Genomic DNA, 24,318 nt, shown 5'->3' on the forward strand with positions numbered 1-24,318 from the left:
GCCAAATCCGGGATGGAGCAGATTGTGCACGTTCTATTGAAGTGCTTTGGGGGAGACCAGATCTGGAGCATTGTGTACTGTTCTGGCCTCCACATTCGAGAATGGGTACACATGCATCGGAGGCGGTACAGCAAATGTTTGCTGAATTGGTCTTTGGGATGAGGACGTTGTTCTATGTTTTGTTTTAATAAATTTAGAGTACCCAATTCGTTTTTTCCAATTAAGGGGCAATTTAGCGTGGCCAATCCACCTAGCCTGCATATCTCTGGGTTGTGGGGGAGAAACCCACGCAAACACGGGGAGAATGCGCAAACTCCACACGGACAGTGACCCAGAGCTGGGATTGAACCTGGGACCTCGGCGCCGTGAGGCAGCAGGGCTACCCGACTGCGCCACCACTATCTTGAGAGGCTGAGTAAATTGGGCCGATATTCTCTGGAGTTTGTAAGAATGAAAGGCGATCTCATTGAAAACTACAAAAATCTGAAGTGGATTGATAGAGTGGGCACAGAGCTATTGTTCCCGCTGATAGGTGGGGTTACTGGGTTACAGGGATAGGTTGGAGCTGGTGCAGACCCGGTAGGCTGAATGGCCTCCTTCTGCACTGAAAATTCCATGATTCTATGATCGGGAATCTAAAACAGGGGGACACAGTCTCAAGGTAAGGGGCTGGTCGTTCAGGACTGAGATAAGGAGAAATAACTTCATTCAAAGGGTTGTGAATCTTTGGAATCTCCCCAGAGGGTTGTGTTTGCTACATGGTCAAGTACATTTAAGGCAGGGATAGACGTGTTTTGGGTCACTCGGGGAATTAAGGGATTATGGGAAGCAAGCGGTAAAATGGATTGGAAGCCCAAGATCAGCTGTGATGGATATAATGGTGTAGCAGGCTCAATGGTTGTGTGGTCTGTTCCTGCTCCTATTTCTTGTGAATGCCAGATTTCAGAGAATTGTGACAGCACATGAGGCCATTCAACCCATCGTGTCCATGCTGGCGCTGTGCAAGAGGAATTTTTCCTCACAGCCCGAAAATTTATCTTCAGGTACATATCCCATTCTGCTTGGAAGGCCATGACTGCATCTGCCTCCACCGACTGTCAGGCATAGCATTTGCTACCCACTTGCTGAATCAAACACATTTCCCTCCTGTCACTATTGTTTCTTCTGCTAGTCGCCTAAAATCGTGGTCCTCTAGTTCACGACTCTAACAAATGGTACAAACTAGAAAAGTTTTATTGCAGATGATAAAACGCATCAAGTTGTCCTCACCAACGGAGATATTTTCTCCCGTCTCCTCGATCCAGAATTCCCATGGTTTTGAACACCTCTGTTGAATCTCTCTTCATCTTCTCTTTTCTAAGGAGCACAAGCTGTTCACATAACTAAAGTCTCTCATCAATGGAACTATTCTCGTAAATCTTTTCTGCACCCTCTTTAGTACCTTCACATCATCCCTTGATACCCAGAATGCCTCAGCTGAGGCCCAAATAGGCATTCATATGTGGTGTCACGCGCTAACTATCCTTTTCTGTACTTCAGGTCTTGTGAGAAAATGGCATTGTTCAATCAGGTTTATGCTTTGAATGTTCAACAGGACAGATCCCCGTGTTATTGTAAAAAAAAATGAGCACATTCGCCAGACGTTTTAACCTGCCAGATTTCTTAAGGAAACATTGAGATCTGGTGCCAACTGTGAAAGGAAAGGTGTGCATTTTACATCGACATTACTAAGCTAATTTAACTTCGGAATATTCACTCACAATTGCTGCTTTGAATGGCTGACAAAGCTGGGCAACTCGTATTGCATCAGCAAAAGTATGCAGCTCAGTAGATTTCAGATCTCATGTCACAAGGTCTGCAATGACTAGGCTTTTTCACAAACATCTCCGTTTCACCATGTTCCTCTGCATTGATGAAAATGAAAATCGCTTTATTGTCACGAGTAGGCTTCAAATGAAGTTACTGTGAAAAGCCCCTAGTCGCCACATTCCGGCGCCTGTCCGGGGAGGCTGGTACGGGAATCGAACCGTGCTGCTGGCTCGCTTGGTCTGCTTTAAAAGCCAGCGATGTAGCCCAGTGAGCTAAACCAGCCCCATATCAGCTGTGATAGGTTGGAAGACGAGGTTGCGGAAACATCGAGGACTTTTTGAATATACTTTTAATGAAAAATAAATAGTGCGAAATGATTGTCATTAAGAGGAAGGAAAAAGTACCACTGAAGGTGATACATTTGTACAGGGTGTTGGTGAGAACACGTCTGGAGTATTGTGTCCAGTTTTAGTCTCCTCGTTTAAGGAAGGATATGGTGGTATTGGAGGCAGTTCAGAGGAGGTTCACCAGATTGATTCCGGGGATGAAGGGGTTGACCTATGAGGCGAGATTAAACAGTTTGGGTTTATACTCGCTGGAGTTTAGAAGGATGAGAGGGGATCTGATCGAGGTAGATAATTCATTAAAAGGGATCGATAAAGAAAATGGAGACCAAATGTCCCCCCTTGTGGGGCAATCTAGAACAAGAGGTCACAGATATAGGTCGAAGGGTGGTAGATTTAGAACTGAGATGAGGAGGAACTACCTCTCGCAGAGGGTGGTGAATTTGTGGAACTCGCTGCCCCCATAGTGTGAAAAATGAAAAATGAAAATCGCTCTATTGTCACGAGTAGGCTTCAATGAAGTTACTGTGAAAAGCCCCTAGTCGCCACATTCCGGCGCCTGTCCGGGGAGGCTGGTACGGGAATCGAACCGTGCTGCTGGCCTGCTTTAAAAGCCAGCGATTTAGCCCATTGAGCTAAACCAGCCCCTTATTATAATAACCTTTTATTGTCACAAGTATGAAGTTACTGTGAAAAGCCCCTAGTCGCCACATTCCGGTGCCTGTTCAGATAAGGCTGGTACAGGAATTGAACTCGTGCTGCTGGCCTTGCTAGACCTGCTAGACCAGCTGTCTAGCCCATTGAGCTAAACCAGCCCTTAGCATGATGGAGTCCGAATAATTAAATGGTTTCAAGAGAGAGATTATATATTTCTGATTTTAAAAATGGTTTAAAGGGATATGGGGAACAGGTAGGGAGGTGGTTTTGAGACCAGGAAGAGATCAGCCATGATCTTATGAAGAAGATCATGTCTCACCTGATGAAGGAGCTACGCTTCGAAAGCTAGCAATTACAAATAAACATGTTGGACTTTAACCTGGTGTTGTAAGACTTCTTACTGTCCCCACCCCAGTCCAACGCCTGCATCGCCACATCATGAATGGCGGGGCAGGCTCCAAGGGCTTAATTGCCTACTTCTGCTAATTCCTATGTTCCATACATGCAGAACTCCAGGGTACACTTTCTTCAATGGAGCCAAATACAATCCTCACATCAACAAAGATGCTACCATCAGCATCTGGATAAAAGAAAATTACTGCGGATGCTGGACTCGAAACGTTAGCTCTTTTCTCTCCCCACAGATGCTGCCAGACTTGCTGAGATTTTCCAGCATTGTCCCTTTCGTCACCACCAGCATCTATCTCATTAGTTCACCCCACAATTTATACCTCTCCTTTCCGAAAGCCAATGAGCTTTGCTGGTGTATTTAATAGAGGGTCAGCACGTTCAAATATAATTAGCTGAATGGCCAATCTTCCAAGCATTATATATGGAGGCTTGTTTTGTCGATAGGGTTTGACCCTATGCCTGACTTGGTTGTGTCTCAAGTCTTGGAGCTTGACTTACCTATATCACCCTACATATGGTCTTGGAAGGTTTAGTCGAGCAGGGGAGTTCAGCTATGTCATATATCCAAGAACAACGGAGGGGTCCTCTTCTAGGGGTCACCTTTTGAGACCGAGTGCTGAGCTTCAGGGGAGATGCACACGGAGTTGTGAGGGAAGGGGCGCACCTGCCGAGCCAGTGAACTCAGCCAAATCTCCACAGCAATCTATAGGGTGACATATGCCGCAAGCAGATCACCCTCACACCCCATGGCAGCTCCATACCAGACTCTCTACGACCATCACATTTCTCTGCTCTTGCCTGTACACTCTAATATTTTTCCTTCTCTGTAATTCTAATATCTCCAAAGCATCCAGTGATTGCATTTACTTGAGTAGCCACTTGCGGTAATACGTTTTTGAAAACCATGGGCGGGATTCTCCGACCCCCCCCCCCCCCCCTCCCCCGGGTCGGAGAATCCCCAGGGGGGCAGTGTGAATCCTGCCCCGCCTCTCCGACGCCGGCTGCTGTATTCTCCGGGTCAGTTTTCGGGCGGGGGCGGGGATTATGCAGTGCCAGTCGGGGGCCATTGGCAGTGGTCCCCCCAACAATTCTCCGGGCCCCGATGGGCCGAGCGGCCCACTGTTTTCGGCCAGTCCCGCCGGCGTGAAATGGACATGGTCCCACATGGCGGGACCTGGCTGGTTGGCCGGCTGGTGCGATCCTAGGGGGGATCCGGGGCCCGGGGAGGGGGCCTGACCCGCGATTGGGGCCCACCGATCTGTGGGCGGGCATGTACCGTTGGGGCACTCATTCCTTCCGTGCCAGCCTCTGTTTGGCTCTGCGTTGGCCAGCGTGGAGAGGACACCCCCCCCCTTAGCAAGCGCCAGGATACGCCGGCCGGTCTGCACATGCGCGGGACCACGCCGGCCCTTCGGCGCCGGTTGACGCGGCGCCAACCCCTCCGTGTTGGCCTAGCCCCCGGAAGTGCGGAGGATTCTGCAACTTCCAGTTGGCCCGACGCCGGAGTGGTTCCAACCATTTCTTTACGCCGCCGTCGGGCCATTGGGGGATTCAGGAGAATCCTGCCCCTCGTGCCTGGAAAAAGAATCTCCAAACCATCCCTTTGATGCTTTTTGTAGTGCTCCTAAACGTACTTGTGTGTTACTAGTAGGATCGAGTCAGAGATCAGCAGGTGTAATGCCTGTTCTTTCCAGCTTGGATTTAGTAAATCTCTGTTTGTGGGGGCAATGAATTGGATTCAATTTGAATTGTTTTTTTGGAGCAAGCATAGAGATGGGTTAAGGGTTGCCTTGTCCACCCTATGCACTGGCTTTGTAACTCTGAGGATGGGTTAGGGGTTGCCATGTCCACCCTATGCATTGGCTTTGTAACTCTGAGGATGGGTTAGGGGTTGCCATGTCCACCCTGTGCATTGGCTTTGTAACTCTGATTTTTGCAAAATATTCCTTTCTCAATCAGAAAGAGGAACCTTGGCTGAATTTCCCTCTTCCCCAAATCTGGGTAGCCAAATGAAAAGGTCGAGCTGTTACCTTGGCTGATGGTATTTAACCTTCTCTGACCATGAATTTACCCATTCAGCTATTAAGCTGGCATCAATATCACTGACCTGCACAATTATCAACCGTTTGTTTTCCATTTTTGGTGACTACCTGTTGAAATATTTCCTGCCACTGACAGAAATGAACAGTGTAGCACAGAGATCAGACAAATCTCTGTTATTAGACATCTACACTTCCAAGCATTCGTGATCCAACAAAGAAAACAGTCCTGTTCTGTACGGGATTAGCTATCGCTATCGAACAACACTCAGCGGGGCCTATCGAACGACTTTCAGGCCTCAGCGGGGAATTTCTTGCCGAGGCTGCACTCAGTCGCATTTCCTGCATTGGGGGATATCTGCTCACCATCTCTCGACCATGTTGTGGGGTCCTCGAGCCCCCCCTGCACCCCACCTCATGCGGGCAGGGAACCCCGGGGCCCTGATCACCAGCAGCGGCAAAATGCCACCTGGGCACCTAGCAGTGCCAGGATGCCATTGGCAGGATGCCAGGCTGGCAGTGCCATGGTGCATGGGTGCCATCAGCACTGCCAGGGTGCCACTCTGACCAGATTTCAACCACCATTGATTGGCTGGAAGACCCCCCAAGTGCCATTCCACCTAGTCCCCGTTTATGGGGACCAGTGCGAAATGGCGCCCGACTGGAGTCTCCACAGCGAGGCCGGTAGATCTCTGGAGGTGGTTAGATCTGGTGTAGGCACAGTTAAATTAGCAGTTGAGCTCACTTAACTATGCAAGTCTGGATCCCGCCCATTGTGGGCACGATCCGGAGCGCAACGTCTAACGAGACCTTGTTTGATCTCACGGGGACGGAATGTCTGTTGGGAATCCCAGAAGAGGTGTCTCGCTGGATCTGCCGGTCACGTCCAGTCCCAATTCCGGCTGGATACAGCAGGTAAATTGTGCCCTTCAATAGTAACTACATATAAACATTCTGTAAAAAGTCATTTTTATTGCCTACGTCTGGAAATGATTCTCAGCGATGTTATCGAATGAGTCTTAAATATGTTTAAATCAAATAATAATGGAGCTATTAACCCTCTAGTACTATTGTGGCAAAGAGAATTTGGTATGAGGGTATTTGCATTGTGACAACAACCTCATCAACAGTAATCTACATTCTATACACTTGGAAAATCATTAAGTGTGGCGAGACAATGCATGATTTCATATACACAATAAGTCCCAATTTGTGCTGTATCATCTGTGAAGAGTGACAAGAGACGGAAAGATGCAAGAGAAAGAATGTCCAAGCTAGGCCATCCTGAGGTACGTTATAGAAGTTGCCAACTCTCAGAAAGTCAGGGCCTTCAGTTTGCACAGCGCTTCACCAACTGAAAACATCTCAAAGCGCTTCACAGACAATGAATGACCATTTCCCTGATGGCAGCCATATTGCACACAAGGGTGGGGGGCATGCTAGCATTGATCAATGAACAATAAACTGTTTAAATCAATCTGGAACCTATTTTGTACCTCACTGAATTTTAATTGGGTGAGGTATGGAACAGGCACCCAGTGATTATAATTTTTCACCCACTTATAAAAAAAGTAAAATAACCCCAAAGTCCCATAAAGAGCAATAAAACGAATAATCGGTTAATTTGTCATTTATTCCTGCTGCCTACGGTGCTGAGGACCCGGTTCGATCCCGACCCTGGGTCACTGTCCGTGTGGAGCTTGCACATTCTCCCTGTGTCTGCGTGGGTTTCACACCCACAACTCAAAAGATGTGCATGTTAGGGTCGATTGGCCACGCTAAATTGCCCCTTCATTGGGAAAAAATAATTAGTCAGTCTAAATTTAAAAAAAAGCTAATTTGTCATTCAGATTTTGGCAAAATTTTGGTGGAAGAAATTTTGATATAACTCATACATCGAGCAGGGAAACCTCTGTTTAAATTCTCTCCTGAAGGAGCACCCCTTTAATGCTGTCGGCAAGTAGCAGCCATCACTTTGTGCTCAATTACCGAGGCAAGAGGGCTGACAAATGAACTCGGCCTAATTAGGTGGAAAAAGGGAACCCACCAATATTTTTTCCACGACCGTTTGACCTTGATTTGCACTTTATCTAACAACGGGCTATTCCATAAGTTCATTTATACAGTTATTTGGAGTCATTGAGGTACAGTAGGAGACCATTTGGCCCATTGTATCCATTCCAGCTCTCTGTAGTCTCTGTACGTTTCCTACTTGGTAAACTATTTAGCCACACAATGGCTTCTTCATCTTTTATGTGACAAAAGCCTACATCCTTACCAGTGCGATTTGGAACTGCTTCAACCCAGTTGTGTTCTTGACTAATTTATATGTTGACCTCCCAAACTCTAACAGCTACGTACAACATAATGATCCCAGATATTTCTCTACTTTAATTTGCACATTATGCAAATATTCAATTGATAGAATCATAGAATTTACAGTGCAGGAGGCCATTCGGCCCATTGAGTCTGCGTCGGCTCTTTGAACGAGCACCCGACCCAAGCCCACACCCAAACCCCATCCCCATAACCCAGTAACTCTACCCAACACTAAGGCCAATTTTGGAAGGGCAATTTAGCATGGCCAATCCACCTAACCTGCTCATCTTTGGATTGTGGGAGGAAACCGGAGCACCCGGAGGAAACCCACGCACACACGGGGAGAACGTGCAGACTCTGCACAGACAGTGACCCAAGCCGGGAATCGAACCTGGGATCCTGGAGCTGTGAAGCAATTGTGCTAACCACTATGCTACCGTGCTGCCCAATTAATTAGATACATTTCATGTGTCTCATATATGATGGAGATGAAATGTCCCTTTACACTCAAAAAGAAATGGAAGAGTCAGGACAAACCAGATTCTCTACCCAGAGAGCAGCACACACACTGAACTGTGTCTGTGGGGAGAGTATCAATTTGACCCACAGCCGCTCCTTACTCAAGGGGGAATGCAAAAAGAGTCATTGGAAATAGCCAATAGTTCCTGACGTGCAATCCTGACTTGGAAATCTCGGTCAAGTGGGATGTGAGCTAGCTTGGAACAATGATGCTCACCCTGCACCCTTCCAATTGGAAGATATGTACGTGGTAAGAGTCACCACAAGGCTGAAATTTCCCTGACCACTGCTGTATTTGAATAAAAACACGAATCCACATGTTAACAACTTAATGAAAATGAAGGATTTGACATGAATGCATTAACCAATGTCGTAGAAACTTCACACGGGGGAATTTCAACCCTCCCGCCCCCTAACACATTACAACTATTATTCTCTGTGTCTTATGAGAAGGTAAAGTGTGGAGCGATGAAAGGCCAAGTGATCAGTCAACGTCCTTGCAGCAACCATGTGCAAACACACATTAACTCTATAATGTTTGCTCCAATCTGGATCAAAAACTTGATGATTTGGACGTTAGCACAGCCCCTAATTAGCGCACCACTTGGGTTGACCATAAAAACTGATTCATATCACATAACATCACGATTCCAAGTTAAGAAGAAAATCAAGAAAAATTATTTTTAATTACACAAAACCTCACTTAAAAAAATCTGTAGCTGCAATTTGCCAGAGTGAATGAATTTCAGCAATGGCAACAAATGTTTGCTGAGTTTTAATTATTTACCAGGGCTACGTATGATGGTGACGGCAATCCTTTTGGTGACACCAACCTCAAAAAGGATTGTCCAACCTGCCAGGATTGGCCCTGGAGGCTTCAGGAAATTAAGATTCATCTGGACCCTGCTGTAATCAACCTGGGAGCAAAATCAGAGGGCCGATTCAAAATCAGAGAGTTATAGAATCACCAGAAACCCTTCAGCGCACAAGGAGGCCATTCAGCCCATCGAGTCTGCACTGACTCTCCGAAAGAGCACCCTGTCTCGACCCACTCCCCGGCCCTATCCCCATGCATTCATCATGGTCAATCCACCTAAGCTGCACATCTTTGGACTTTGGGAGGAAAACTGGACAATGCAGAGGAAAACCACGCGGGCACGGGGAGAACGTGCAAACTCCACATGTTCACCCAAGGCCAGAATGAACCCTGATCCCTGGCACTGTGAGGAAGCAGTGCTAACCACTATGCCGCCTTTATCAGGTTTCGTTTTCAATTACTTTGAACACTTTCATTTGTTAGTCATTAAGATACTAGAGACAGGGAAAAAAAGCTGATGTATTGGGCATTGCAGATTGAGGTGCTGGGTGGGGGTGGGGGGGGTTGGTGGTAATGTGATTAAACCTCTGGAAAAATGTCCAGCTACTGTTAAAATAAATAGTCGCATTTATACAGTACCTTTCATGACCTCAGAACAGTCCAACATACATTACAGCCACTGAAATGTACTCACTGGGGTAATGTAGGAATTGCGGCTGCTAATTAGTATGCGACAAGCTCTCACAAATTGCAATTTGATAATGACCATAAAATGTGATAAATATATGTTTGTTCTAAAAAGATTTTCATTACGACAAAATAGCAATACAACAAACCGCAACACAATAGAAACTACATCCACCTGATCCCCAGCCCAACCCTTTCCCCCTCAAACCCCCATAACGAAAGCAAAACCTTAACATAAACAGACAAACAAATCCCTAACAGCAGACAGTAGCAGTTTCTTAGAAAAGGAGATAAAAGGCTGCCACCTTGAGTGGAACCCCTCCGCCAACCCCCACTCCAGATCATCAACTTTGGCCTTCAATGCTTTGCACTCTTCAGCCAGCAATGCCACCCTGTCTCCAGTGAGACAATCCGATCACTATGATCTGAGAGCGCCACCTCTACCTTCCGTTTCGCTGCACCCTGTACCACTATCCATCCGCTCCAAGGCTGCAGGATTAGGGACCAAAGCCCCCTCCATTGCTTTCTCAGGTCCTCAGCGGCCGCCTGCCGCTGCTTCTTAAATTTGTCCACCAAGAAGCTAGCCAATGTCTCAGTCAACTACAGACAGGCCAATGGCGCAGCAGAAACCCCCGCCATGTTCCCCTCCACTGAGTCTCGAGGAACTTCTGAGTCTGACAACAATTCGTTGCCCGACTTCTGCCCAGTATTATATTTGCCGGACATCACTTTTTAGGAGGGACCCTATCCCAACAAACTAAACAAACGTCCCCTCAAAAAATCGCTCATAAACTGGGCGAAAGAGGCCAAAATCAAAGTACCTCGACGGGAGCCACCGTGTGTGCAACTCACCATATAGCTGCCACCAGGAGTCATAATGTGATTAACATTGATCATGAATAGATTCACTGATCTACTTCACAATAATGTCACGGCATCTTTTACATTCGCCTGATGGGGTACTCATGGCTTCAGTTTAATGTCTCCTCTAACAGTGTAGCACTGGTGAGGCAGCCTCAATGTTGTGCTCAAGGAGGCGGGCCGTGAACCCACAACCTTCTTACTCAAGAGACAACAGTGCTCACCAACTGAGAAATAGTTGACACCATAACACTTGGTAAACCTAATCCTAACAGGAGAGACGCCTTTGAAGAACAACTGGAACATTCCCCACAATGGGTTAAGGCTGTTTACCTTACATCACTGACAATGTTTCCCCCCCCCCCCCCCCCCCCCCCCCCCCACGCGGCCTAATTTTAGTGAATGTTCAAGGACAATTAGACGACTCACTACCAATCATCATTGATTAGATTAGCCAACCTCAAGGCGCTGTTTGAGTTTCAAAATTATTACTTCAAACCAAAAAGCGCGGCTTCAGAATGAAGATCACAGCACAGTGTGTCAATGTGGTTCAACCCGAATCATAACTCCTCATTAATCCTCTCCCCTTCTGAAGGAAATGGTCAGAGTTGTTCTTCATCATTTTCAGCACATTGCAGGATTATGTCAAAGAAAGGGTTAAGTGAAGTAATGTCTCTGAGTTCATTAGACCTACGCTGTTTCCTTTGATCAGAGAGAAAGAGACCCATACCTCTAACACACAATAAATTACCACAGTGTGATAAATGATTCTATTAGCAAAACAGATTGTTAAGCTCTGATATAACAGATAGGTGGGAGCAGAAGACCATTCATTCTCCCTACGGCACTTTCACAGTTGTAAATAGGTTATTTTATGTGTAAATAACACATTAAAACGGAACAATATGTGTGTCCTTTGATAGTGAGCAAATTGGTGCAAATAAATTACTGTAGACAAGGAAGTGAACTAACCCAGATATTATAGCAGCTGTTTGTTGGAGTAGTGTTAAAATGACTGAAAGGAGCTGTGTGCAATAGCTCTCTTTCTGCCTGTGCTGTCCCAGTAACATGCTAATAGTAAATTATACTGTGACATAAAGGTAATAAGGTAGTATTTTAACAATATTTGAGAGCGCCAAGCTCATTCAGGATAGAACTGAAGTGAAAATGTCTCCATGCATATTTTATTCAATTTAACAAAAAGAAATGTTGGGATATTTATGCTCCCGCAAGTGAAAATTTCGGCTTGCCCGGGCCATATTTTTCAAGACTTGATTGAAATATTAAATCATGCACAATTTGGAGGAGAGGTTGGGAATACGTGGAGTGAGATTTCCCGGGAGCAGCCTTGTCAGGAAATGCTGCTCCTACGTGACCATGTCAGTCACTGCGAGTGAGTCCGTAGAGGATCATTTCAAATCTCGTCAGACCGTGTCACTTACATGGGAAAACGTGGCCCCACCCCCACCCAGGAAATGGCTGCGTCGGGAGGATAAGCTAGAGTATGCAATGAGGGAAGAACAATTAGCCGCTGAGACTGAAGTATATCCGTCTCTCTTCAACCCGCCACAGCCACCTGGTCAAAGAAAGTGCTGCTCTTTATCCAGACATCAAATGTCCATCTAATTAAGGCACATTAGTCTCCTTCGTGACATGTTTTGTCAGAAGAGTTTATTTCCCACTGCTGCCGGCACCAAACGTGCCATGAACTGATGAGGTACCAGCAATCATTCAGATTACTCCAACTTTGACAGAGAAAGGAAACTTCCTAGCTTTACATTTGGATCACTATCAAGAGACTACCATCAGAATAAGTGGCACAATGATGGGATATTTGATTTACATTAAATAGGAAACAACCATCGAGGTAACCGGTTGGCAAATGTACCATGAAAAGAATCTCTATTTGCCACATATGGCGGGAAGGAAAGAAGTGCTCCAGCACTATGGACTGAAAATCCATAGTGACACGGTAGCACAGTGGTTAGCACAGTTGCTTCACAGCTCCAGGGTCCCAGGTCCGATTCCCGGCTCGGGTCACTGTCTGTGTGGAGTCTGCGTGTTGTCTGCATGTGTTTCCTCCGGGTGCTCCGGTTTCCTCGCCCAAGTCTCGAAAGAGGTGCTGTTAGGTAATTTGGACATTCTGAATTCTCCCACTGTGTAGAGCTGAACAGGCGCCGGAATGTGGCGACTAGGGGCTTTTCATAATAACTGCATTGCAGTGTTAATGTAAGCCTACTTGTGGCAACAAAGATTATCATTATTAAAAACATTTGCGCCACACCAGAATTTCCTCGGATTACTCTGCGACTGGATCGCTGTCACTTCGCCAGAGAAAATCCTGTTTACTGTTTCACATCACGAGGAAGCATAGCCGCAGAAATTCAAGGTCAATTTTTGCACTTTGTCCCAAATTCTCATTGAAAAAGACTGTCACTGAATGAAACACCTGATGTCTCTCAGAAATATCATAAAGTTTTGCTCAGTTGTCTGGACTACTGATTTGTGTCGTAGAGCAAGGTCAACAGCACGGCTTTAATCCCCGTACCGACTGACATTACTCGTGAAGGCCCCGCCTTCTCAACCTTGCCCCTCGCCTGAGGTGTGGTGACCCTCAGGTTAAATCACCACCAGACAGCTCTCCCCCCTCAAAGGGGAAAGCAGCCTATGGTCATCTGGCCGACATTACTTGCTCTACAGTGCAGACCCTGTTAGGTAGCCAAGCCCAGCAGTCATTGCGCAAACCGTGCTTTAAACCATGCTTTAACAGTGAATAAAGCATGTGCACATTTAATAATCTGCCAGCTTCACTAGATAAACTCTCATCGGCACTGCTGTTGAGCAGTTCCAAAACACCATTCTAATGATCAATCAAGGTCTAGTCATTACTTCGGTGGGTCAGGCTGGCAGACTCTTCATTAGAACATCAAAACCAAAGTAAAAAAATAAGGATTGAAATTTCCACTTCAAAGTTGCCCTTCAATCAGCACCTGAATTACATCCTGGGAGATGGTATGCATTTTCTTGAATTAGGATATAATTTTAATGCTAGCGAGCCATTTGAGTAAGTCATTACTGCGTTTTTAACATGATGGTCAGCCGGCTGGTGACTGGATTCAGAAGAACTGACTCCTTAAACTTTATTACATGAGACTTTTATCATTTCTCCACTGACATCTTCAAACATGTTAAAAATAATAAGTGGGGATCAAAAAAATAACATAAACCCACAAGATTCACCACTTGCTTTCTTTTCAAAGTGCTCGCCCCAAATAATTCCAATTTTAAGCATTTGAAAGAAATCAGCCTCCAATTCTTTTTTAATGAGCGACTTCACAGCCAGGTGACGTTTACTGCGAGTGTTTGCATTTGGCACCATCAATCAGCCTGTGGCTCGGAGGACTGATGGAATCTGTTCAGTAGCTGAAGGTTCGCATCCCTGTCAGAAGGTGAAGCAACATCGTGAAATGGCTAAAGACATGATAAAGCTGAGATATTGCACCCTTGCTCGGTGGAATTGATTTTTCTTTCCCAAGCGCATGTTACTTGGGAAAGTGCGCTTTAAATCTAAAGCAAATGATGTGTGTTTTTTTTCAGATTTAATGCTCCAAGTTATTAGGTTTATGTTTAGAGAGCAGCCGGTGAAGTCCCGGGAAGTCTATCAATGTCTGCTCAAATCGAGGTAAAGCTATAAAATTAACGGATATATTTTATGGGCGCGGGAGTGTCTGTCAACCTCACGGACTCAGCACAACATGATTCAGCCTATGTGAAACGCGCAGCCTCAAGAATAAGAAGCAAACCAAAAACAGAAACTTTAAAGGGTCATAAACATTTGCCCAGTGTGAAGATATATTCCACACATTCAGTGCAAAGATGTACACATGGCAAGGGCCACCGTGAGGTTGAAATGCCACTGATCACTATTGAATAAAATCACAAACTCATCTGTTAACAACTTCATGAAAATGGAGAATTTGACACAAATGCATTGACCAATGTTCTAGAAATAGCACACAAGGGAATTCCAAAGCCTCCACCCACCCACCGTGTTAGAACTGTTATTCTCTGTGCCTTATGAGAACATTAAGTGTGATGAAAGGCCAAGTGATCACTCAAAGTTCTTCCAGGAACCATGTGCAAACAGGATTTAACTCTGTAATGTCTGTTCCAATCTGGCTTTAAAACTTGATGATAGAGCATTAACACGGCGCTCAATTACTGAACCGCTTGGGTTAACCAAAAAAGGAATGGAAATCGGCTAAGGGGAGAGAAGGGGTTCCATTCCCACAGCAGTCAATGACACACTTTCTACATTTTTCACATGATTACAAGGCACGGGTGGCCAAGGTGGGACTCCAGAGAAAAGTCTGGACTGAACTCCACCAAAAAGATTATTCTGGATGATATCCTAGTGAAAGGGAACACACCCATCCACAAAACCAAGAGCCCCCAAAAGCTCCTTTCATGTATTCATGGACACACCACAAGTAGCATCTCTTGTATAATACTGAGCTGCAATCGCCCGCTAAATAAGATGATACACTCTATCATTGGCATGAAATTAAGTCTGAACAAACAGCATTCACAGTGGTGTGCCGGATTATAGTGTTTTAGGTTTTAAAAAGTTCTGGAGAAAACGGTGAATGAAGTGGACATGAAATTGATTCAATTCTACAGGAACTGCAATAAATAAATGATTAAACAATTGTAAATGCTTGAAAGTAGAATTCAAAATGACAGCTGCACAACGGCATGGAATCCAGGAGCTGTAGATAGGAATGCTACTGGTCAGCACTGGGGTTTCTCAAACCAAACTTAGTCACCTTCAGATTTGGTTCATTGCTAATCCACGTGGCCCAAATCCAACATTAATGGTAACTTCAGAAATGGCTGGAATCCAGCTCCTCCACTCGGATTCTTTTTCATTCGGATCCTGCACTAATTGGTTGCACAGTAAAAATAAGATTTCTAACGGGAATGGCTGGTGCCAAGGCCTGCTTCCCAAATGCGTAGAACTACATCGAATTTACAGCACAGAAACAGGGCATTTGGCTTAATATCCACACAAGTCACCTCCCGTTTTTCACACGGACAAATCCGAGTTAATTAAGGAAAACCAGCATGGATTTCTTCAAGGAAAATTGTGTTTAACTAACTTTCTGGAGCTTTTTTGAAGCAGGAACAGACAGGGTTGATCAGGGCAATGTTTCGATGTGGTGTATACGTCCAATCTTTGTTTAAAATAAATTTAAATTCGTTTTTTTTTCCCAATTAAGGGGCAATTTAGCGTGGCCAGTCCACCTACCCTGCACATCTTTTTGAGCAGCAGTGCTAACCACTGCGCCACCGTGCTGCCCTGTGTATATGGACTATCAAAAGACATTTGATGTGGTGCCATTGAAGGTGGCTGGCCAAGTTTAAAGTGTGGTAAATAAAACATACCGTATCCCAAGCTTGGGCAGCACGGTAGCATTGTGGATAGCACAATTGCTCCAGGGTCCCAAGTCCGATTCCCGGCTTGGGTCACTGTCTGTGCGGAGTCTGCACATCCTCCCCGTGTGTGCGTGGGTTTCCTCCGGGTGCTCCGGTTTCCTCCCACAGTCCAAAGATGTGCAGGTTAGGTGGATTGGCCATGACAAATTGCCCTTAGTGTCCAAAATTGCCCTTAGTGTTACGTGGGGTTACTGGGTTATGGGGATAGGGTGAAGGTGTTGACCTTGGGTAGGGTGCTCTTTCCAAGAGCCAGTGCAGACTCGATGGGTTGAATGGCCTCCTTCTGCACTGTAAATTCTATGAATAGGGGCAAATGTTAGAAAGGTAAGAAGGTGATATCAAACTTGTGGAAGAGACCAGTTCAGCCTCAGCTGGACAACTGCATCCACCTCTAGGTTCTACACTTTCGGGAGGCTGCGAAGGCACTGGTGAGAGTGAAGAAAAGATTCACGAGAATGGTTGCAGGGATGAGGAATTTCAGTTCTGTTGATAGATTGGGGAAGTCAGGTCTCTTTTCCTTGGAGAAAAGAAGGCTGAGAGAAGATTTGGTAAAGGTATTCAAAATCATGAGATGTCTGGACAGAACAGAAAGCGAGAAACTGTTCCCACTCATGAATGGATGGAGAGTGAAGGGGCACAGATTTAAAGTGATTGGCAAAAGATGCAAGAGCGATAGGAGGGAAAAGGTTTTCATGTAGGGAGTGGTTAAGGTCTGGAATGCATTGCCTGAGAGTCAGGTGGGGGGGGGGGCAGGTTCAATAAATAGGGGCTGGTTTAGCACAGTGGGCTAAATAGCTGGCTTGTAATACAGAAGAATGCTAGCAGTGCGGGTTCAATTCCAGTACCGGCCTCCCTGAACGGGCGCCGGAATGTGGCGACTAGGGGCTTTTCACAGTAACTTCATTGAAGCCTACCCGGGACAATAAGCGATTATTATATTATTAAATACATTTAAAAGGGAATCAGACTGTTATGTGAAAAAGAATGTGCAGGGTTATGGGAATAGGTGGAAGAATAGCAATGAGTGACTTGCTCATTGGGAGTGCCAGTGTAGGCATGATGGGCTGAATGGCCTCCTTCTGCGCTGTAACAATTCTGTGATTAAATCTGCCTCATCACCCAAAACCTGGACAATTCTGTGGAGTAGGATCCGTACTGAGCAAACAAGGGCAAGAGTGTGGATTTTCCCCCTGCGTTGCAGGAGGCCCAGTGCAGGTTCCCAAACGTGACGCATACCTCTCGACGCTGCCGAGGCTGCCGACTTCTTGTTAGCTTCGGTGAAGACATCCCCTTCGAGAATGGAATTTTTGCCTTCTTTCTTTTCAGCGGCAGTGGTCTGTGCTTGGGCAGCCATGGTAGCTGTTCATACTTCAGAGAACGGAACCTGTGGCGAATTCGGAGAAGAGAGAAGGAAAACTGAATGAAGTATTCTTTTAACCGTATTCTACAAGTGCACCAGAGTTTTCCAACTGAGCGATAAACCTTTATATGATGTGCAATTACATGGAACGAGTGTGAGGAATTAAATAGATTCCTCCATGAATAAGTACGAAGGCCACTGGCCAAGGTGTTTATTGGTGCACAGGAGCTGTTTGTTGCCCCGCCAAGTACAATCTCAGATTTCTACATTTCTTGCCATTAAACAGCAATAATTACAGAGCGAAATAAAAGTGACCTGCTTTTTTAAAAATTCAATCCCAGGATGTGGGCGCCACTGGCAATGGCAGCATTTGCTGCCTGTCCCTCATGGCCTTGGAAAGGTGGTGGTGAGCCACCTTCCCGAAGCACTGCTGTTGATGCGGTTTTTTTTGGAGAGATTAGACACAACGGAATGGTTTTCTGGGTGGGCAGGTAAGAGTTGGCCACATTCCCACTGGTCTGTAGTCACGTGTAGGCCAGAGCAGGTGAGGACGGCAGATTTTCATCCTGGTAGGAAATGAGTACATAGAACATAGAACATAGAACGATACAGCGCAGTACAGGCCCTTCGGCCCTCGATGTTGCACCGACATGGAAAAAAAAAACTAAAGGCCATCTAACCTACACTATGCCCTTATCATCCATATGCTTATCCAATAAACTTTTAAATGCCCTCAATGTTGGCGAGTTCAGTACTGTTGCAGGTAGGGCATTCCACGGCCTCACCACTCTTTGCGTAAAAAACCCACCTCTGACCTCTGTCCTATATCTATTACCCCTCAATTTAAGTAAATGAGGTTGGTTTTTAACGATAACCTGGTAGTATTTTTTGGTCAGCATGATGGATACTAGTTTTTTTTTTTCAGATTTTCATTTAGTTATCTGAATTTAAATTTCCCAATGGTGGTGGGATTTGAACTTGCGTCTCCAGATCGTTCGTCTAAGCCTCTGATTTACTGGTCAACTAACATAACCGCTACACTAATTTATTCGTCAATGATTTAGGGCTATATATACTGCACCCTGGGGCCTTATTTGAATTGGATTGGATTTTTTTTATTGTCACATGTACAGAGGTACAGTGAAAAGTATTTTTCTGCGTGCAGCTCAACAGATCATTTAGTACATGAAAAGAAAATGCATAATAGGGCAACACAAGGAACCAATGTAAATACATAGATACCGGCATTGGGTGAAGCACACAGGAGTGTAGTATTAATCAGGTCAATTCATAAGAGGGTCATTTAGGAGTGTGGAAAGAGCGAGGAAGAAGCTGTTTTCCAACCTGTTAGTGCGTGTTCTCAGACTTTTGTATCTGATTCCGGACCCGCCCAGACGTGGCGAGACGTCAACTGAGACCAATTAAGAGCAAATCTCCATATCATAAACGAGATGGAAGCCCAATCTAAGAGCCCCCCGGGAATTAACTGCCCCCCCCCCCCCCCCCCCCCCCCCCCGCGAGAGGCTGGGCGGGTGCCGTTTCGCACACCAATTTAAAAACGGGAAGCTAGCACACTGACTGCTGAGGGGAGCTGAGAAGGTCAGTGGCTATTACCACACCCCAGCATGCAGCCCAGGGACACTGGAGTCGCAGCCCAAGTGCTCGGGGAGGGGGGACACTTCAAGGGAGGAATGGGCCTTGGTGGGGGGCTGGGCACCATAAGATGGGGGTCACCGCTGAGCTGGAGATTGCGGGGCTCGGCGTCTGCGGGGCCTCCAGGCCACCCTTCAATATTCTACACACCCGCAACTGGGGCAGCTAAAGCTGCTGCCTGTCTGTCCTACCAGACACTTCTAGGACAGAGCTCTGTTTGTTGTTATATGCTGAAGTTAACTTTAACTCCCTTCAGCTGTGAGCAGCCTCTGGATGCACAGCTGACGGCTATTGCAAATAAGGAATTGGAACTGTTAGTTGTGAGGGCACTTCACAGCTGCGGGTTGTGTTTGCTGATTGCTCCTGTTGGTGGCTGCAAATGCCTGGAGGCTGCTGTTGCTGTTCTCTTCCTTTTCTGTAGTCGGAAAGAAGGACATTTTTTTCTAAAATACATAGGTCCTGGAATACCGGGCGCAGAGGGATTTATGAGTCCAGAAGGCAATGCACTTTGAAGCAATAATATGCTGCGGGACTTGGTGCACAATATTGATCCAAATGGGCCTCCTGATGATGCTGTTGAAGAAATGCTTTTGCCGATTGCTGATGTTTTTGTTGCTGGTGTGGTGAGTGCTGCATGTAACTGGCACGTCAAGAAGGGCGACACACGATGGAAGTCAAGGCTGTTCAAATGTTTCTTGAGCTGAAGTGAAATATGTGGACACCAGGATTTTATTCCATTGAGATTGGGCTGTGTAGGAGGACCTGCACAGCTGAGGCTTCTGGATGGAGAATAGCACTGATACGTGGAACAAGTAACATATTGATGGATAGATCATTTCTGGACATGATAACACATTCTCATATTTCTCCTCCATTTATGTTGAGGAATCTGCGAGTGGTGATGCCGTTTGTTTGTGAAAAGGAGCTCATATAGCTTGGTTATGATACCAATATGGGCGGGCCGGCACATGGCGCAGTGGCTAGCATTGCTGCCTGCAGCGCTGAGGACCCGGGTTCAAATCCCGGCCCTGGGTAACTGTCCGTGCGGAGTTTGCACATTCTCCCCGTGTCTGCGTGTGTTTCACCCCCTCAACCCAAAGGTGTGCAGGGTAGGTGGATTGGCCATGCTAAATTGCCCCTTAATTGGAAAAAAAAATAATTGGGTACTCTAAATTTATATTTTAAAAAATGATACAAATATGGAATGGTGATGTTTCCTTGTTATTTAATGTTTGCATGATGTGTGGAATGTCACCTGGTTAATTTTCAATTCTTTGTCACTGCTGACTGTTTAATAAATAAAATATTCTCAAGTGCATTCTCGTGGGTACACGTGCCATGTCTCAGAAGAGCTTTGTTGCCGACCATTCCAATCAAACTGTGAGGCCCGAACACTGGAGGTGTTAGAGCCGATATAAGGAAGCCAATGTTGCCAACTGTGCTGTTATTGAGCGGTGCATCGGACTCCTCAAAATGGGGTTCCAATGGCTGGACCACTCAGGTGATGTACTGGAGTACCCCCGACAGAGGGTCTCCTGCTTTGTGGTGGTCTGATTTGCCCGCCACAACCTGGCACAGCAGTGGGGCGATGTGATAGAGGAGGAGGGACGTGTGGCCCTTTCTGAGGGGGATGAGGAGGGGCCGGATCAGAAGTAGCTGAAGGAGCCAGAGGATGGAGGACAGGCAGCGCCGAGGGTCTGGCATGCCCGGAGGGTCAGGGAGGCCCTCACCCTCGCCCGCTTCTCAGCTCACCCCTTTCCCCCCCAAACCTCCCGCCACCCCCTCCCCATTGAGCACCCCACCCCATTCCCCTCCCTCGCACCCATTACATCCTTTCTTCCATCCCCACTCTCATTTCCCCCTTCCTCACCTCCCCCAATACCCACACCACCACCCCCATTCTCCGACACTCCAACAAATCCCCCCCTTCCCGACTACCCTGTTCCACCTTCCCAGGATCTGTGTAACATCACTCCAGGGTGGTGGGCCTGTGCTGTCACTGTCTGCCCGGAGAGTGCACATTCAAGGCAGGAGAGTGATGATAACCCGCTGTGAGGGAAGCTCTGGTGCTCCTCACTTTATGTCAAAGTCTGAGTCCTGTCTTTCCGCTGACAGCGCGCCCCACACCCATCACCTGCAGGAAGTCTGCATCGGGGTTTTTTTTGCCATCAGACAACTGTGTCCGGGGGGGGGCTCCAGCTGACTTACTGATGTCACTGGCATCGCCGTGCACCCTGTTCTTCTCGCTGACCTGGAGACGCGCTGGTGTCAGGGGATGGAAGGGGGGGGAGGGGGATTCGGGTGAGGTGGAGACTGCCGTCGTCTCCCTAATGGCAGGCTCTGGGTCGGTCTCCAGCGCTCCCTCCTGGACGGTGCTGGTAGGGCCTTGGGGGTCTCCATAGGGACGGAGGGGCAGCTGGAGTGGGTTCCACAGACCTCTGCGTCATCTGGCACTGCCAGTTCTGGCACCTTCCTGTTGACTGTACGATGGTGTTGATGCCCTCAGTGATGCTCCTCAGTGACTGGGCCATGCTCTGTAGTGCCCGGCAATGTCCACCTGCATCTGGGACATGTCCTTCATTGAATGGGAAATTATGTTGAGGCCCTAACCCATGGTTTACGCTGACTGAGCCATGCCTTGGACACCACCACTCTATTTTTTTTTTATAAAGTGTTTTTATTGGCATTTCATTATTTACATCTGTTTTGTTATGCTCTTGACATACATAAGCTGCTTCCTTGATGTGCACTCTGACAAAGGAAGGTTCAGACGTGGAGATAGCTTTAACACATTTATTAAACTATTTCCGACTTGGATTCGACTCTCCTGTTAATCCTGCTATAGCCACTCAGACTAACTAACCAGTTTGCTACAATCCACGTGGTGGGTGTGATGTGTTTCAATCAACCCTGTCTATACTCACTAAGTGTCTCCACCGGAAAGAGGAAGATCATGTGTGCTGTGTCCTTTTATATGGGTAGCCCTCTTGTGGTAGTGTCACCTCTGGATGTGTCTTGAATGCCCATTGGTCGTGTCCTATCTTACTGACCTATTGGTTGAATGTCTGTGTGTCATGATGTCTCTAGTGCTCCCTCTAGTGTCTAGCTAGGTGTAGTGTATGTACATTAACCCTTGTGTATTTACAGTGATGTAGATCACCACAACATCAACACCACCACTCATAACGTACCATTGCAGCCCGGTGATGGTCGTTGGTCTTCTTCCGACAATGGACGATGGTCCTCCTGGTCACAGTACCCGAACTGGAGGCCCCTGCCACTGCCTCCCAGGCGGTATTCACCTCCATAGCGTCTAGCAGCCTGGCCAGGTCAGCATCCCCACAACGTGGAACAGGTCTTGTTGGTGCTATGGTCTTGTTCTGTCCGGGAGTGAGTTCAGAGGGAGCGTTTCTGAGCAGTTCCCCTTTGTTAGTGAGGAGCTACCAGGCACAGTTCCGGCACATCAGCTGGCGGGACAGCCAGTTCCGCTGTTAAGCTCGTGGTGGATCACTGACAGCACTAAGGGTCGTTAAATACTGGCCACGGTCTCAGTGGATCAGCTGTCGGGAAGCACTTCGGATGTCACGCCCAATATGGCACTTAGAACTTTTTCCATTAAAATACGGCAGATGTTGTATGACTTTGATTGATCCGTTGTCACCAATTCTACATCCTGCAGTGAAAATTAAAAGCTGCCCCACCACTGGTGGGGTGGCACTGTGGTTAGCAGTGCTGCTTCAAAGCGCCAGGGACCCAGGTTCAATTCCGGCGTTGGGTAACTGTGTGGAGTATGCACATTCTCCGCATGTCTGCGTGGGTTTCCTCAGGGTGCTCCGGTTTCCTCCCACAGTCCAAAGATGTGCAAGCTAGGTGGATTGGTATGTAAAAATTGTCCCTTAATGTTCAGGGGTGTACAGGTGAGGTGGGACTGTGGGGTAGAATCATAGAGTCATAGAATTTACAGTGCAGAAGGAGGCCATTTGGCCCATCGAGTCCACAGGGTGCGGGAATGGGCCTAGGTGGGTGCTGTTTCAGAGGGTCGGTGCAGAAGCGATGCGTTGAATGGCCTCCTTCTGCACTGTAGAGATTGTATGATTCTATGTCTCACGTTCTGATTTCCACTCTCCCCATCACTTACCTACCTATGAAGAAAGGTGACTAATGTTGCAATTTATCTGTGGATGAGGTGGTTCCAACCAGGAAGTCATTTGTAGGAGAATAACATAGCAATGTCCAAAGGGCCAATATCAACCTGAGATGCTGCAAGTACTGGGCACTCCAGCACCAGCCCAACTCCTCTGGGGTAGAACTTCAACTTGCTGCCTGGTACAGAAGTGGCAATTGGTCATTATGCAAAACTGCCCAAGTTTCAATTCCAATGTGAATAGTAATCTTTATAATGGGCAAATTAAAAATCTACACCCTTACATTACATAGTGTACCCACAGTGGGTCAATGAGCATGTAACTCTCATTACTTTGTCTTCTAATTTTGAAGGTTTCAATAGGTCATAAAATACACGCAGGCGATTTTCCGTCTCATTTAATTTTCAATCAGAGAATCAACTCACAAGTCATCAGGAGTTCACAGACATACAGGGTTCTAAAGAACAGTCAAGGAATTGAGTTGGGTACAGGAATGGTAAACAAGAAGACGTAAGTAGATCAATTTATTACTGTATTTGAGATCCATTCATAATTCATTAAATAGTCATATCAATCTATCTCATAAAATGCATGACATATTTGCATCAATGTTAATGTATTGCACAATAATTGCAGCCTTGTAAATCAATTTTTATAGTTAGTAAGCTGACTAATATTTCGCATAATCCAATTAGTCATTTTCGGAATTCATTCATTACAGAGTGGGGTTGGGGGGTGGGGGAGAGATTAGCAATGCAGTTTAGAGGATTCTTGCTCCACCGATCTGTGAGTCGGACTGAATCCTGGCCGGGCTGACGTTCCCAACAGCCTGCCACGTCAAGTGATGGATGGGGCCACTTCTTCCGTGGATCCTGAAGTGGGCCTGTGCCATCAACTGCTAACTCCAGCTGTTCTCTGGGGCAGGGAATTTGGCAGAGATGCCCCCCCCCCCCCCCTCCTCCACCTCCAAACAGAGCAGCAGGACTGCCTCATGCGGCTGCAGATGACTGAAAGCAAGAGCCAGCTCAAGCGAAGTGAGGAAAACGATACAGGAAGAAAAGCCGAAGAACAAACTCCTTTCAGGGAACTTTAAAAAAAAAATCTTTATTGTCTCAAATAGGCTTACATTAACACTGCAATGAAGTTACCGTGAAAAGCTCCCAGTCACCACATTCTGGCGCCTGTTCGGGTACACTGAGGG

At 46.6% G+C, this 24,318-nt stretch overlaps 1 protein-coding gene across 3 annotated transcripts in view; it reads right to left on the reverse strand.

Moving 5' to 3' along the window:
* The window catches only part of gli2a (GLI family zinc finger 2a), a 488,975-nt gene that overhangs the window by 340,659 nt on the left and 123,998 nt on the right, over nucleotides 1–24,318 (reverse strand). For all 3 annotated transcript variants that reach the window (XM_038790037.1, XM_038790038.1, XM_038790039.1), the window contains one exon: nucleotides 17,196–17,343. In XM_038790037.1, coding sequence (XP_038645965.1) covers nucleotides 17,196–17,313 — 118 coding nt within the window. In that variant the 5' untranslated portion in view covers nucleotides 17,314–17,343. The remainder of the gene's footprint in view (nucleotides 1–17,195; nucleotides 17,344–24,318) is intronic.

The sequence above is a fragment of the Scyliorhinus canicula genome, chromosome 2 (genome assembly GCF_902713615.1).
Source record: "Scyliorhinus canicula chromosome 2, sScyCan1.1, whole genome shotgun sequence".
NCBI lineage: Eukaryota > Metazoa > Chordata > Chondrichthyes > Carcharhiniformes > Scyliorhinidae > Scyliorhinus > Scyliorhinus canicula.